General features: G+C 42.1%; 2 protein-coding genes across 3 annotated transcripts in view; both read right to left on the reverse strand.

Annotated features, from left to right (window-relative positions):
- Positions 1 to 9,402: 9,402 nt before the first annotated feature.
- LOC142895231 (G-protein coupled receptor 4-like) lies at positions 9,403 to 11,529 on the reverse strand. Its single transcript, XM_076036117.1, has 2 exons — positions 11,186 to 11,529; positions 9,403 to 10,835 (listed from the first exon to the last, which is right to left on the reverse strand). The coding sequence occupies exon 2, from the start codon at positions 10,812 to 10,814 to the stop codon at positions 9,828 to 9,830; it is 987 nt and encodes a 328-aa protein (XP_075892232.1). The 5' UTR covers positions 10,815 to 10,835; positions 11,186 to 11,529; the 3' UTR covers positions 9,403 to 9,827.
- A 1,563-nt stretch (positions 11,530 to 13,092) lies between these two features.
- prkd2 (protein kinase D2) overlaps positions 13,093 to 17,439 on the reverse strand; it is a 36,699-nt gene continuing 32,352 nt past the window's right edge. For both annotated transcript variants that reach the window (XM_076036118.1, XM_076036119.1), the window contains 3 exons: positions 15,960 to 16,227; positions 15,725 to 15,810; positions 13,093 to 14,701 (listed from right to left, as the gene is read on the reverse strand). In XM_076036118.1, the coding sequence (XP_075892233.1) occupies positions 14,477 to 14,701; positions 15,725 to 15,810; positions 15,960 to 16,227 (579 nt within the window). In that variant the 3' untranslated portion in view covers positions 13,093 to 14,476. The remainder of the gene's footprint in view (positions 14,702 to 15,724; positions 15,811 to 15,959; positions 16,228 to 17,439) is intronic.

Here is a 17,439-nt window from a genome sequence, read left to right on the forward strand (position 1 = left end):
AAAATGCAACCCAAAGTACACATATTATATACAGATGCTGACATCAATCCAGTTAAAAAAAAGAAAAAGAGTGGAGGCTGCTTTCAAAGCAACTGCTACTCTGACCACAACTCAGACCAAAGGGCCTACTCATGAGAATCGACCAAAAAAAGGCAAATATATACACTTGAGTTGCAACCACCTGTTAGAGCAGCTAAAAGGTCAAAGCTATAAGCTGATCATACTGACCCCCACCACCAAGAGCCTTTCAACTTTTGTCACTACATTAAAATATATAGTTTAATCAGATGGATGGTTCTGTTTACTTTGATACGTTAGTTTTGTCCGTCATACCGTGTCATGATGACGAAAAGCCTTACTTTGCACTGCGGCACGTTACACTTGTACTCCGGATGTTGAAATGGAGGTCAAGGACTGATGTCACCTTCCATTGACGCTTGTAAGTTCAAAAAGCCAGCTGATTGTCGGCGTATTGTTGTGGTTCAATGTTGTTCAGCCCACAGTGACATTTCAACAGCACCCCACGCATGGAAGCGCATGTAGACGTTGCACAACACTGTCAGGATGGCTTTGTACTAACACAAAAATAGGTCAAAATTACTAATCAATCGCGTAATGCACTGTTGTTTGGTTTCCGTGCTGTTTGTTTACCTTAGTGCTGGTAACAAACTCGGGATTTTCAAGCTTTGTCTGCCTTTTCCGTCCTGAAATACCAACTCAGGGAGTCATCTCGCAGGGCTGGATCCCAGACAATCTGACTTCAGGGGGATATACAGAAAAATACCATTTCCTGATACTCCTTCCTGATACTTACCCCTCCTGTTTGTCAGGAATAGCAATGATGTTCTTGGGTCAATTTGGGCCGCCTTTGGGGTTGTTCCTTTTCCTGGTTACGTTTGCTCTTTATGCACATCACTTTTTGACGAGATCAGTGACTGAACAGTTTGATGATATCGGTGAAGACGTACACAGAAAGCAACAACACACGACAAGCGTGCATCCATACGATCCCCGTACGTAGAAGCTGCTCTACTTGAGAGACAGAAATAGGCAGTATGATATCTGCTGCTGTTTGTGTATTTGGGAACCTAAGAACACTTTCACCAGAGTGCGGGCCTGAAGGGTGCTCATCAAACACTGTTCTCTCTGCTTGTCTTCTATCACCACAGGGACCTCTTAGGCGCCACTTAGTCTGTGACATGTGGTTAAAAAGAAAGAAGAGGAAACGTTGTCTTTCAACGCTGAGCGTCTCTGTGTCGTGGTGTTTGCATACTGATCAACTGCAACCACGACAGAGAGACCCGATGGGAGCACCCCAATTAAATCCAAGCAGAAACCAACGCCGGCACATCGGCTGCGTTCTCAGAGAGCAACACCGTGAAAATTGTCACAGAATTGGACAAAGTCTGCACTGCTTCATGCAACATTTAGAGCAACAGGAAACAAAATAGCTAGAAATGTGTCTGCCGCTCATTACCGGTTAGTGGAAGTGCTCCAAACAATTTATACCCGCAAGTCATTTTTGAACGATTCTGTCAATCGAAAAATCTCTTAAAAATAAGTGGTAATTACGGGAGGATTTGCGGTCCACTGATCAATATCAGCAGTTTTCACAGCATGTCTCCATTTACAGGAAAGCATTAGTGACTGATGCTTTGACACATCCCCACCCACGTACAGCACAGGCATGGGTGGGGATGTGTATAAGAAGAGAGATTAAAATCCTCTTTGCAATAAACATTTAATGGCACTTTTTTTGTTTTGAAATCAAACTTTCTCTGCTGAACTACCGTCCTGCCTGTTTCACAAACTGCCTTCAAGCACATTCAGCAGTAATCGGTGTAGGGAGGATTACTTTTCCAATGTAATTGGTCACAATTACAAGTTACCGCATTAAAAATGTAATAGAAGTTACATTACTTTACCAACGTAATGTCATTAACTACATTTGATTACATTTTGATTTTTTCTTTTTTCTTTTTGAATAAATGTTCTCAACTGTTTAGCCATGACAGCGTTGAGTATGGTGGCTAACAAGGGCCAAACACAATACAACTGTCTAATGCGCCTTAGTTGGCAAACACAGCTGCAGGTATGGAAACGATGCAAATTCTCAGGTTTGGAGCACTTACGTTGTGACTGGTTTATGCAGCGTTTTTTTTCATTTGCGTGTGTTTTCTTGGTTTGCGTGTGTTGTGTTTTGCGTCGCTTTCTCTGTTTGCAGCGCATTTTTTGATTATGTCAGTCTTTATGTCTTGCAGCGCGTTTCCTTTTTCATTTGCACCACGATCCTCTTTTTGCACCTTGTTTAGACTCGTGTTTGTGAATTTGCATCGTTTCCATACCTGCAGGTATTTTCGCCAACTAAGGTGCGTTATGCAGTTGCATTGTGTTTGGCCCTTGTCGGCCACTGTAGTTGAGCACTCGAAACAGAGAGACAATTTAACTGGCAGGCGAGTGGTAGGGGGTGCTGCAATTCCCAACTTGACAGGATAACCAATCAGAACAGTATCAAACTTTTGTCTGTGGAGGGAAGAAGAACGGTGCTGTTGCCAAGCCAGTGCGTGACAAAAACCATGCAGAGCAACAGATATACAATTATTAAATGTAAAACCCAGCCTTTTTTGTAAAAATGGGTCAGATGTATTTAAAACTGTACAAACAAGTAACTGTAATTTGGTTACACATTTTTACGAGTAATGTAACTGATTAAAAGTATACTCATTTAACGCTGATTGTAGTTTATCGGCTTTAGCAGTGAAAGTCAGAACAGAACGTGTGGAACTGGGTGTAGTGTTCTCAGAAAAGTTCAAACCATGCCAGGGGGGTCGACATCTGATAAATGGGACGAGGCTCCAAGACTTCATGCCGCTGGCAAAATAATGTAATTCGCCATTTTGGAATTTGAATTTTCGAAGATTAAGTTTGGGAGTTAATCTATTCTCTCTCCCCCTCTCTCAGCTGGTTTTCTCATTCCTGTTTGTCCCTCTGTGGCCACTCAGACGACACCGACGGCACGAGCCGGCCAATATCGCGGCTCTCGCGGGTGATGGAGAGTTCACAGAGTTTGGTCTCCAGCTCCCGCAGCAGGTCCAGCCAGGTTTTGATCATTCTGGCAAATGAGCGCAAACAGAGGGTTAGAGGCGAAGGGAGATTTGATTGAGAGTAATTGTGCGACGGCCTGTTTGAGCACGCCATCCAATGATTGCTTTAAACTCAAAAAAAACCCAAAAACTTTATTTTCTTGTTGGTTATCATTTTCATTGCTCAAGACAGTGAGCTTGAAAGGGTTAAAAACTAAATGCAAAGACGAGACTTTGCAACTTCCTGTGACTGAGTTATTTTAAAAGCGTATAGGTAAGTCGTTGCAAGCGCACGTGCAAATGTGGCTTGCAAATATACTTCTTCACCTTGTCACGCGTTTCCTCCTGTTGCTGCACGAGTCGATCTCTTTGAAGGCACAAAAATTGAGCTGGTAGTGACAGTAGTTTGCATAAGTTAAATAAAAAAAAAAAAAAAAAAAAAGTTTCAGCTATTATTAACAGCAATCCAGTTGCTTTGGAGAAATTCTTCTCATTTAAATAGACATATTTCCAATAAGATCCACAGAAGAGGAACCTGATGTGGGTTTTCATTACTGAGAATATGCTGTACACGTACAACATGTTAATGTTTCCTCGGCAGAAGGGAACTGTGCCGCTTCAGAACAATGATTTAAAGAGGAAGTTAACCCAAAGTGAAACCCAACAAGAGCGGAGTTGTTGAAAAAAAGGATCACTATCTTGTGGGTCCAGGTTGCCAAGACAAAGATTGAAATCAAGATTGAACTGAGGAAGTGAATGACTCGAAATATCCCAGTATGCTTAAAGTGAGGTTGAATAACATACCTGCCACTAGAGAAGAAGCTATTTGAAATGTCATTTGAGATTTTCACCAACACACCCTTTCATGAATGATGGTCAGCTGAGTCTACAGATATTAAGACTTCCTTTTCTGTCGTAGTGCATAATCTATCACAGAGAGCATCACCACATACGCTACCACCCTGATTTTTTTTGTATTTTCTTTTACTGCAACTTCATTTCGTCAACAACCAAGTTGGCCAATTCAAAAAAAAAAACAAAAAAAAACAAAGAAAGAAAGTAAGAAAGAAAACATGCCAAACACCTCAAGGACATCTTGACAATGCTTCTGTAGTAGAAAACACTTCAAATAGATACAAAGTAGTATTTACTCTACACCAGCGTGAGAAAATACCCTTTAATATTCAGGCTGGTGTGGGAGGGAGTATTGACCAACATCCTCCTGATTGTTGCTCAATGCCAAATCTAAATTTGCTGAACATGCAGGATTCACATTGAATACAGTTTGAAAATGGAATTTTAGAAAGGGTGATTTTAAAGACATTCTAGTGGCCATTAGTGACGATGACATATATCGAGAGACCCCTTTGCATAATACTGTACCATCAATCAATCAATCAATCAGTCAAATTTTATTTGTATAGCACCTTTCATACAGCAATTACAATAAAAATATTAGTAAAGATAAAAGATAAAAGAAAAAGAGCAAATACAATCCACCCGTGTCCTCCCAAGACACATACAGGTTACCCCCCCCCCCCCCCCCCCCAACACACACACACACACACACACACACATCCCAGAGAACAGTCAATAAATTAAAAAATCAGTAAATCAGTACAATGAAAATTAAAATGGCAAGGCACTGAGGGACCGTAAGAGGAAACAGCCACCCAGGGGGATGATCCACACTGAGAGGGTTCCCAGAATGATGACACCCCTCCCAGTGAGGAGACCCCCCACAAGGAAACACTGGAGCTAAAAACAATACAGGAAAGGAAGATAAAATAATAATATAATAAATAATATAATAAATAATAATAAATAAATAAATACAAATATACTTATCTATATTTATATATATATATATATGTATATATATATATATATATATATATACATATATATATATACATATATATGTATATATATATATATATATATATATATGTATGTATATATATATGTATATATATATGTATGTATATATATGTATGTATATATATATATATATATATGTATATATATATGTATATATATATATATGTATATATATATATATATATGTATGTATATATATATGTATGTATATATGTATATATATATACATATAAAATAATAATAATACACACACAAACATGCGCACACGCACGCACACACACTGCATGCACACATGAAATGGTTGTTAGTTTGAATCCTCACAATACATAAACTTGGACAGTCCTGCTGGAACGGCAGAACCTTCCTCCTGAGGCAACAGTTCAACTGCTAAAACCAACAATTAATGTCTGATCTGAGGCAAAAACAGGATGTGTTGAAAGCGCACAGGCAGGCGGGCTGGGGTTCACAACCCAACATGTGTGAATTCTAAGCCACGCGGTTATAAATCGCGTCGCTTCGACGTTGCCTTTTACGCTGCGTGCGTGCTTTTTGTGCGCATTCTGAAAGTGCAGGTGCCGCAAGGGCGACGACACTCTGCAGATGACGACACACACGCTAACGCACATGACCCACACAGCTGCAGCTTCTGCAGTCGCAGCAAACAGGATGTGCTGATGGTACAAAGCCACAGACAACAACGGCTTTTCGTTTTTTGACGCACTGGGAGCGTCACAATGCCGCCTCGGCAGCATGCCACACGATGCTGCTTTATCAAAGGCATCGCAGACGACAACGAGTGAGACACAACAATAGGGAGTTTCTCTGAGCGCGCACGCAGCACATTCCGAGTGAGGGGGAACGAAGTGAGCGCAGTTGTCCGCCGTCCTCACCTCTCCTTGTCCATCACCACAGGCACTTTCCCCGGAGATTCAAACCTAAAAAAACTCCCCGCTGACGTAACTTCTGAGGCAGGTCAGGTCAGCGAGGGCAGAGGAGGAATGCAAAGGAATGAAGATTAAGAAATGTGTGATAGTGGATGGACTGGGTGGCCTATGACATTTAAATGTCGTTGTACTTCATTTTATCATGGCAATATTGGAATTCGGTTCAACTGATAAAGGGAAAATGACAAAAGAAACAGAATTTTATTCACATTTGTAGTCATTAGAAGGAAAAATGAACAGAAGAGAGGAACAAAAACCAAAGGCTAGAGAAATGAAACGAGATATTTTGCTCGATGGGGAAATGAATGTTCTTCAAAAAAAGTCTTTGTTTGGAGTATGACTAGAGTTGGGATTTCTCCCTTTTCATATTTCACTGTAAAGCAGAAACCTATTGAACTTTGGTGGCGTGACGCAAGAAGCTACTTCCGTCTGAAGAGAAAGTCACACAGTGAGGATTACGGTACAGTGTCTCCCTCTGCTGGTTGGGAATGCAGCTATTCTTCGACCTTGAGGCGCGTCACACGCTTTTAGAATATTTCATTCATCCACTTTGTGTCCTTGCTTATCCTGCGTTCACTTCACTAATTCCCTGTGCCCTATCCCAGCGATGTGAGGGCGAAGGCAGGGCTACACCCTTGAAATTTGTCTGGCCTGGCTCTCCTCGGAGACAGCTTCCATTTTATTGAGGCGGCGACCACTCCGGGTTTTCCATGTATGCTGATGCTGAGTGCTTTGATATTAAGCCCCTCCTCCTTTCTCCCTTCTCCAAGTGCTCCGTTTTGCTGATGGCCTCGGTCGATCGTCTGCTCCATCAACCACTTGCGACCTGTTCGAAGTGGAGTGGTGTTCCTCGGTCTTACCAACAGATGGGCCAGACGGGTCTCTTAGGCTGAACGTGAGCCAATGGAACAGTCCAGAAAAACAACATACACAGCCCGTAAAAAAAAGGGGGTATAACAGACGAAAAAAATGTAGCACAAAAAAGATCAGAAGAGCAACATGTGGACACCAGAAGCAGCTCCAAGGTGGATTTAATCAGCTCCACAGATGTCTCAAGTCCTTCACTGATGCCAGGGCCCAAAATGTCACATTTGTCCTTTGTGGATCTGTATTAAATCTTCTGGTGAGCAGACTTTATTCTCTTCTTTTTCACCAATTCATACCAACTGAAATTGGTCTTCAGCACATGTATTAGGTGGCCTAACTGAAGCAACAAGTACTGTTCATACTTTACACTTACCTGCACTCACTTTGTGTGCATTTGTGCGTTAGGATTCATCTAAACTTTCTGCCAATTTCATGCTGACACAAACATTTCATACATTATTCAGCACCGTCCCAATCTGAGCACTTTATTAGCAAAAAATCTGCTGCACTGTGCACGATAATCCTGTATTGTTCCTGAGCTTGGACTATTGCACACTTTTCTTTAGGGGTGACTTGCCTGTAAAATGTATGGATTTTTATTTGGTGTCAAACTGCTTTTTAATCCATTTTATGCATGTTAGCAGTGTCAGTCTTTTGTTTTTTGTTTGTTTGTTTTTCAAGGAACAACTTGGTCTTAATTGGTTATTTACGATAGGCTATTTGATTTATTTTACATTTATTGGCTGGAAAGACTTCCGCAAGGCATTATTATTATTGGCATTATTTCCACCATCATTTCCCTTTGGAGTCATAGCTACGCAGATGCACCTCAGTGGTCTCATGGCTTTATCTGATGAGTGTCGGGCATGGCGATGAGTTATTACACATAATTTCTTGTTAGTCTGCTGCACGTGACACGTTTCACAAACCGTGCTGCGTGCATCCCTTTTGTGTCATTTTTTCCTTTATTCCTTTGTGTTCAGTCCAACCCCCGCACTACACTGCTTCCTTAATATTCCAGATCTGTTCAAGGTTTCCGGCTTTTTAAAGGTCTGTTCTCAACTGACAAATGTCCCAACATAATAGCAAAAAAAAAAAAGAAGGGATTTGACCCCGCTAAAAAAAGAAATGCATGCATCTCTTTTCAGTACCTGCTTTGTGACGGATGCCTCGAAGTTTCTTTGTTCAGTCAGCAGTGCATGAAATACCAGTCAGAAGCAGCTTTTCGTTCAAGAAATTCTATCACAAAAGGGCAGTAAGAGAGTGGGTGCATTAATTTCTTGGCAACAGTGATTTGGACCTGCCACTGTATAGTATTTGCGATTAAATGTTATTCTAGTCTACTTTAGATATTCCAGCGTGTCAACTTTTGGTTGCTGAATGCAACAGTCGGCTCTGCGTGCAGACGCTAAATGCACAGTAACTATCTCATGGCCAAGCATAATTTCCGTGTGGCCATGCATTATTTATTTATTTCCTGAAATGTCATAGGAGGGGCTTTGCAGAGTCGGTTAAATGTCAGAAACCCAAAGATGTGTTCAAAGCCCCAGCAGCAGCAGCAGCAGCAGCAGCAGCCGGAGATGGAGCCAGTGAGTTGACAGTTCTCCTCAGCATGGGACGACGACCGACCTCCACTGCTTGTGAGACAAGACAAATGAACTTTATGCTTTTAGCGGCACAAAACATAATGATCACAACTTGAGATTCTCTGTGATCCTATTTATATAGCTGGGATAATGACCCTGGCCCAACGTACTGTCAAAACATTGTCAATTTTGCTGTGGTTTGTTGCAGTGATGTTAAATATGTTTCTTTATGTATTTATTAGCCCAAACAAAATCTTATTTATACTCTAACCTTATCATATATTATTGACTTCATAAAACATGATTTAACAATGTGTCCTGTGTTGAAATGACACAAGACTATATTCATACCTAGGCTACTAGCTAGACTAGAATGAACAAATATGTACAGCACACAGTTGTCCATTTCAGATGAAATGGTCCAGGTTTTGAAAATTGGGGGAGAGAAAGTCATAATATACACTGTCATTTTTATTTCCGAGGCCAAAAAATGTATAGTTCCAGATCAGCCCGAAACTCAACCAGATGAATGTGTGAATAGGAGTGATAGAAGGCAAAGTCACAACAATCTTTTACAGTCTATTCGGGGCCCAAAAAATAAAAGTCCCAGAGGACATAAATGAAAAATAAAAAAATAAAAAAATACATCACTCTAACTCCTAACTCCATATTTATTAGGTGTTTACACGAAACTGAGATCCTAGAAATCATAGCAAAGGCCATGTCCACTGAGAGCACAGACATTGACACTGATCAAAAACACCACACCATTAGCATAAATCCGCATTGAAGCCTTTATAACCAGTATTTTCACTAGCCAAATGAGAAAGAATAATTGACCAACTGCAGGCCCATCGCTCTGCTCTCACAATTCTGAAATTCTGCAAAAACAGTTATCAAAAGTCTCCACAAATTCATAGAAAAACACTATCTGTTAAGCAATCGCCAGTATGGTTTCAAGGTAAATAGGTCTACCATGCAGGCAGTCATTGGGGCTGGTGGAGCACATTTCAAGGGCAGCAAATAACAAGGAAGATATCATAGGGTTGTTGTTTTTTTTTGTTGACCTGAGGAAAGCTTTTGACACCATCGTTCATAAATTATCACTAAAGACAATGGATATGGTGCAAGAAGATGGTTGAATCGCTATCCCATGGACAGATGAACGCTGTCGATTCAGAATTGAAAAAAAAAAAAAAGTCACAGCGAGTCATGGCTTCACCTTACACCTGTTTAGGCCATCTTTCACAGACCAAATCAATGCATTTTATCACAAGATGAGTTGTCTTAATGGCCAAAATATACTACTACGACTACTTAAGTTGAAATAAAACATTTTTTTTTTTACTTTTCTCTTTTATAACGCAACCCAAATGTTACGATACATGACTTCCTGGGTAATTGGGACACAAATTGTAGTTGCGTTTTGTTGCGTTTAGGGGTAAACAGCCCAATCTGTGTATGTTCTAATTCCTTGCACATCTCTGCCAGAACTGCTTCATCTCCTCCTGTACGCCGTTACTGACCAGCACATACAGCACAGGGTCCATCACACAGTTCAGACTGGAGAAAGCCAGAGTGCAGGAGAAAAAGAAGTGCATGTTCTGTTCAAACTGGCAGTAGCTTCCTTGTGGCGTGCTGTCGTCGCTGGAGTAGAAGACAAGCGAGCGCGTGAACAGGAGGATGTGATACGGGGCGAAGCAAAAGGAGAAGATCCCGATCACCCCGTAGGACAGCAGGCGGACCTTCCTCTTTACCTGGTCACTCATCCTGCGTCTCTGACCCACAGCGGCCAACACTCTCCAGTAGCTGACTGATAACACCAGCAGGGGGATGACGAAGCCGACACCCACTCTGATCATGTTGAACAAGGCCACATTGGCCTTCAATGGGTAAGTCTCATAACAGCGATCATTGTTGTTTTTATCGTCATGGGCGTCCTTCAGGTTATCATGGACCAGCACCATGATGTGCATCACCACCACAAAAACGTAGACGGCACAACACTGGATCCAGGCAGTGCGTGAGGTGCGATGGGTCTTGGAGCGCAGCGGGAAGGTGACCTTCAGGCAGCGGTCCACGGAGATGCAGCAGAGCAGGTAGATGCTGATGTACATGTTGGAGTAGTAGAAGAAGCCAGCGACGCTACAGCTGATGATACCGAGCTTCCAGCGGTGATCCTGGTGGTAGTAGTTGATCCAAAGAGGCATGGTGAAGAGGAAGAGGATGTCGGAGATGGACAGGTTGAGGAGGAAGATTCCCAGAACATTTTGCTGTCGCATTTGCTGCCAGATGGGGCCCAGCGTCATGACGTTGAAGATGAGCCCAAACACGAAGGCGATGATATAAATGGACATCAGGAGGTCACTGACGGCGCTGTCACCGATTTTAACGCACGGTAGCGTTTGATTGGCGGTCGTCGTTGGCAATGTGACACTCATACTTTCTGTCATTTCCTTCAAGTTGTCTACAACCTGCAAGAGACGCATGAAGGCAAAGATTTGTGAGGACATTAAAACACACACACACATATACTGTATATATATATACATACAGATATAGATACATACACGTAAATAGATGTATGTATGTGTATGTCTGTGTCTGTGTGAACAGTGAGTCAAACAGTTTAGTTCACGTTGGCCAACATCCCCATTTGCCAAACTGTTGCTTAATCTGTTGTAGTAACCTCTGGCTGCAGTAAACATCCTTCAACGCACACCTCAATATTCAGTTAAAAGAACAGGTCACAAGTCTGAGCCAATACACCTTCACCTTGAGTGATTGTAAGTCATGTATTGTTGTCAGTGAAAATTATCCTTACCTGCTGTTTGATGTAAAAAGTCTCCTTTGATAGCTTGGGTAATTAATTGGTAGACTTCAGCTGCACCAGATGCTAGAAGTATAGTTTTGTTTCAGATTAGCTCCTGGTCCATGGCAGGTCCCGTCCAGGTTGGTAAAAGGAGGCTTCACACGGGAAAAATGTCTACACTCTACACATGCGACTGCTCAACGCCCTGGTGGAAAGGTTGACTGTCTGGTAGCCGTCTTTACTTGCCCATGACAGCTGCAGCTGAAATACCAGCAAAGAAGTTTGAGGAAGTGTTGGGTTGTGTATTCAAAGGGGCATCAGGTTTTGTGCCCAGGCAAAGAGGAACAGCAGGTGAGCGTGATGCAGATGTTACGATACAGAAATAGACGTGTCCACATTTTCAGTTTCTAACAAGTTTGTGAAGGACTACCGATTTTCTTTATATATTCTAATTTTACATTTCTCAGAATATATGCATTAGATTGAATTAATTCTGATTGTGTGCATGTGTGTGTGTTCCTGCTTCATTAGTACTTGACTAATAGTTACTCAAAAACCATGGGTCAACCCACAGAGTGACGTGTGTTCTAGCCTCAACACGTTTCTTTTTGAGTAAAGAAACACACTGTGTCACACTTGTGGTGCATTCATCTCTTCTTCTGAAATATATGGGGATTTTTGTTTTGTTTCTTTGTTTGTTTCAGACAGAAGTTTTCCATGTTTTGGCGGAGACTTTGACCTTCCTCAGGAGTGTCACTGAATAGTGTGTGTGACACGTCTTTCTCAACTGGACGTATCACACTCACATTAAAAAAAAAAGTAAAGAAGACTCCAAGAAGACTTACAATCATGATTCAGACGAGTCTGATTGGATAACATGTTTTCAGGACAGTAACACTTCCGTTACTGCTGTAAACTCAACAGTAGGCTCATGTAGATGACAGAAAATCTATTAAATGTATTAAAATGAAATGAAGTTGAATTTTTCTTCTCTTCATTTCTCAGTCTTCTCTCTTTCCTGGACTTTCAAACCACCAGTTGGCAAAGAAGATTTGAACCACCAACCTCTTACACCGCAGTCAGGTACCAGAACACTCAGCTATTTGTGTTTTTGTGCTGATAATGCTTTGGTGGGATAACATTGAGATGTTTTTCCTGTAGCTATGCAGGGCAAAATTATATAAATCAATACGTCGTTTATAAAATTGCATTCAAATATTTAATAAATATTAAAATCCAAAATCTGTTTTTATAAAATAAAAAACAAATAGGTTTGCCAATAAGGCAAAGCATTGCCAGGCTTATTCTTTGGTCTGTCCATGGCTTCTCCCTTCATTGTGGAAAACTTTAAAGTGGAAACAATACTGATCAATTTTGTTGATAATCATTCTGTTGTTGAGTTCTTCTCCCCCTTTTCCAGGATTCTTTCTTCAAAGGAGAAACTTAATTAGCAGAAAACCACTTCGACCGCAATGGGTGGGCCAAAGAGAGCGTTGTTTCAAAATGATGGCAGATGTTGCCTTAGCAAGGGGCCAAGGATGCAGTCTCACCAGAATAGGTGGCGTTATGCTGTTCGTCACACTTTTGGAAATGACATCTCTCTGTTGGCCAGTCGCATGCACGGTGCGTAAAACCCCTACGCATGTAGCTAAAACCATAGATATCTATGGCTAAAACTCCCTGCACAGTCTGACAAGAACAGCGCCACTGCCATCTATTGTTGTGGATGTGCATTTACACTTTATTTTAGTACGGCAAAAAAAAAAAAAAAAAAAAAAAAGGAGAAAAACAAAGCATGTCCCCCGGGGTCACACGCGCCCCCATTATTTGAGAAGCACTGTATTACGCTGACGAAATGACGAAGCAGGCTATGTTTTCTCTCTACATGCAAGAAATGAGACTTCCATCACAGGACTTGATAATGGTCAAATGTTGTATTGCCTTCCAACTCTAGAGTCACCCTTCAAATGACCGTGACAGAGAGTTTACACGTTCTGGACGACTACTACAAAGAGTTCAGGTTACATGTTTACAAGGCACCGTCATAACTACAGTATGTTGTATAAGATAACTTGACAAGTTTACTTCACAAATCATGCAACTCATACAGCAAAAGTAGTCCCGTGTCAAACTACACGCAACTCCAAAAAAAAGAAAAAAAAGAAAAAAGAAAAAAAAAAAGCTTGGGTTCGGTTACACAATCTGTACGTTTGTGCACCTCGATGAAGGAGAGACGAGACAAGAGCTCCACTTTTGAACAAAAAGAAGCCTGCAAATGTATCTGCTCTGGTGCAGGCATGCAGCCGCCCGCCGCTGTCTTTCCACGTTAATGATTTCTATTTCAATAACCGTCTCCTCACTGTTGGTTCGTGGCAGTCCGCAAAACAATTTATGCCCACAAGACTTTTTCGATTGCTTCCGTTAAAACAAATGGTAATTACAGACCGAATTGTGGCCCACTGATCAATATGTGCAGTTTTCACAACAAGGCTATTTGCAGGAAAGCATTAGTGACTGATTGTTGCTTTCATCCACACCCACGCCTCCACTGTTGTTTCCATCATATAGCGGTGGGTCATATAGCTGCAGCTGTCATAGGCAAGTAAACACGGCGACCAGACAGTCCGAAGAACCTCCCCACCACGGCGTTGAGCAGAAATACAAGCTGTGATGTTGGGCTGAAAATCTCTCAACCCGGAGCAATGAGGCTTCCGCTGCAAAAGTGAACTTATTGTGAATGTCAATATTCACGCTTATCATGAGCAAATAAAATCGCAACAATTAATAATTATTTCTTCACTTTGGCTGACTGAAAAATACACACGTATTTTTGCCCCACTAAATCCAAAAAATCACCTCGAATGTTACACATTGGACTTTTACTTCTTATTTTGAATCTTGCACTTTTGGGCAAAAAAAAAGGTACCTTAGACTGACCACTAGCCGTTTTAACCTCCGACTAAGAGCACATTTGGCCTCCAATTCAAGTAACACATTACAATTTCTGAGTTGACCCAGGTTTTTCGAGCAAAAGTCAGAGCAGATGGTGTGCACCGGAGAAGAGTTCATGACTGCAGGGATGCACGGATAGAGGTTTGATGACGATGATGGTAATTTCATTTGCTTTGGATTTTTTTTATTTTTTTATTTTTTTTTTTTTTGAAAAACATTTGACATTTGCTTCTTCCTGTTTGATTCAGAGTTTGTTTTTTTTTCCTATCATAGTTATTGTCTCTAAGGGGCTCCGACCATTTCCTGCCAGCCCATTTCTGCGCGAGCGTCAGTCCGTTTGTCCGTCTGTGGTCAGAGGATGCTGACTCTCTCTGTGAGGCACTGCACGTCGGCGTCCTCCCTGGCCTCCTCGTCGTCGGAGGACGGCGCCGGGGGAGGAGGAACCAGGTGAGCCGGGTAAGGCAGAGTGTTCTCCTGGGCAAACATTTGCCAGCGGCTGTCGTCGCTCTCGTGGGTGATGTAGCGTTCGCCCAGTTTGGTCTCCAGCTCCCGCAGGTCCAGCCAGGTTTCATAATCCTGGCAGAGGAGAGCAAAGTGCAGGGTGCGGTTTGATTTCAAGTCAGATTAGATGCGTTAAACTGTGTCTATATCGTGTCACCTAAGTGCTTTGTAGACACTGCATTCAACTTTTACCCAAAATGACAAGGTTAACATTGTTGTTTTTGTTTTAAAGGTCCAGTGTGTAAAATTTTAGCCTGACAGTGCATTTCGTGTTTAGGTCACTGTCCCGCTGTCGAGGAGGCTTCCTTAACGAATGGTGGTGCAAGGTGGCAGCTAACTAGGAGCAAGACCCTTATAGCTCAATTTATTATATTCTTATAGCCTCTACCAGTCAAAAGTTTGGACACACTCTATGAATTTAATGTATTTTCTTTCATTCTCATAACTACTGACATTGCAGTTTCTCACTGAAGGCATCAAAAGTAGGTTTGAACACACATGGAATTATGTAGGAAACAATAAAAGTGTAAAATAACTCAAACACGTTTCATATTTAAATTCTTGAAAATAACCAATTTTCATAAAAAGCATATTTACATTTAGTTAACGTGTTTTTCTTTGCTGCATTATTACATATATGTTGCTCATATATTGATGTTTTCAGTATCTATCTGCAGTGTATAAAGTTGTAAAGATTAAAAACAAAAGTTGCATGAGAAGGTGTGTCCAAACTTTTGACTGGTAGTGTACAGTAGAGAACAGTTCTAATGGTAGGAAAACCAAATGACTTCTATTGTACTGAGAGTATACACTTTCTTAATGTATTTATGGAAAATACATGAAGCTTTAACCAATATAAAAATCATAAATCAAACCAAATTTTACCCACTGGACCTTTATGTGAAAAAAAAATACTGTAACATCCTAGAATGAAGTGTGTCTGTTATCACTCTATCACTCTATTGCATTCTCTCTGATCTCATGCGTACAACACGCACATGGCACTGGATGCAGTGGATATTTTAGTTGAAAACTGGTATTTAAAATTGGACTACTGCGCCTTCAAGACACTGGAATGACTGGACTTCAGCGGGCTACCTGCAAGTAAACGTGGCTGAGACTCTTGTCCACACTGTAGCGTTTCCTCATCTTGACTTGCAACAGGTTGGTGATCAAGTCAATCGCTGTGAACACAAGAAAACCAATCAGTTTGTACGCTTGAAACAACATCTAATCCCCTATTACTATGAGCGTGCCAGTGGCTTGTAACTCCAGACACAAATATCAGGACATTAGAGCCAACAGGTTGGCATCCCTTCCCGCCCAGGGTTACCATCACTGGAGATCTGCTTCCAGGGGTTGGGGGGATACATGAAGGCCGCATTGTGGATCTGGTCGTTGATGTCCTCGTCCTCGTTGAATGGAAACGTCCCACTCAGGCTCACGTACATGATGACGCCGACGGACCACATGTCAAGGGAGCGGTTGTAACCCTGGTTCAGCAGAACCTCCGGCGCCAGGTAGGCCGGGGTGCCGACCACGGAGCGGCGGAAAGACTTTTCGCCGATGATGCGGGCAAAGCCGAAGTCACAGAGTTTCACCTGGAGGCGACAGAGACGGTCGGGGTGACGGGCAGGGAGTGAGATCGTCGGTTAGTCAATAGGAGAACAAGACTGTCTCTACAGAGGAAGTACAGAGAGATCACCAAACATATTTCTAAGTCTTTTACTTGCGGTTGTATGAGACACAGTAGTTTCAATGTTCGCCATTCAAGGTTTCCGTCTGTTGGCCGCAATGAATTGAAACAGTCCCAGTGCAGAATTTGCGTGACTCATTGCTACAATTTTGGAATAGAACAGTGCTGGCTTAAATGGTCACTATGAGACAAACGTATTTGGTTTGTCGCTTTGCCTGCATCACAGACAAGCCGTCAAACACAGAATGTCATTCTCTTCATTTCATTTGGCAAACATGATCTATTTTCTGATTCTGCCTCCAAGTGAACCTATAATGAACCTTTAATGAGAAAAGAAGCCGTGGCAAATCTTGGGGGATATGTGAGCAGGGTTCCTCCAGCATGCCTTGGGATGTTCCAAGTCAGAGGAAGCAGCATTTAATATGTGTTGTGAGTTATTGGGAGGTTGCCTGTTACCACAGTCAGTCAGTCAGTCAGTCAGTCAGCCAGCCAGCCATGACGTCCTATTACACATGTTTCTGGTACGTGTTTTTGTCGCATTCGTGGCAGGACAATTTATTCCACAATGACTAAAATCACTGCCTATAAAAGTGAATGTGTGGGAAAACATAGGGTGCCCTGAGCTACTCCCAGGGTGCACACCTAATCTCTGTGTCTCTTTCCTCGCATGGGAGAAGATATTCAAGTGCCTTGTCGGTGTGACAAGTGCAATTGCCACGGCAGAGATGAACAAAATTCATTTTCCCTGCCATGGATGAAGCTTGGCCAAAGAGGAGGAGAGGCACCCGAGTGGTGAAGATGCCCTCTGGGAGGGAACCAGCTGGACTCACTCGACGGTCAACGCAGGAGAGGATGACCCCCCCCCCCCCCCCCACAGCAGTGCAAGTCAGAGCATCAGTGTAGACGGCGCAGTGGCACCAGTAATGACTGACGACAGTTCCCAGAAAGCTCACACAACCACTGTCATTCATCACTGTCATGTTTGAACGTGAGCTCTGCACACATGTGGGCCCAGTGTAAACACTTCACTCTGCACCAGAGGTGTTGGGTGAGCAATGATTCAGAGTACCTTCACCACCTTTGAGAAGGGCTGTGAGAGGTGTATGAACTGGGCAGG

This window comes from Nelusetta ayraudi, unplaced genomic scaffold, assembly GCF_046127955.1.
Source record: "Nelusetta ayraudi isolate G7.1 ecotype Tasmania unplaced genomic scaffold, CSIRO-AGI_Nayr_v1 ptg000048l, whole genome shotgun sequence".
In the NCBI taxonomy this organism is placed as follows: domain Eukaryota; kingdom Metazoa; phylum Chordata; class Actinopteri; order Tetraodontiformes; family Monacanthidae; genus Nelusetta; species Nelusetta ayraudi.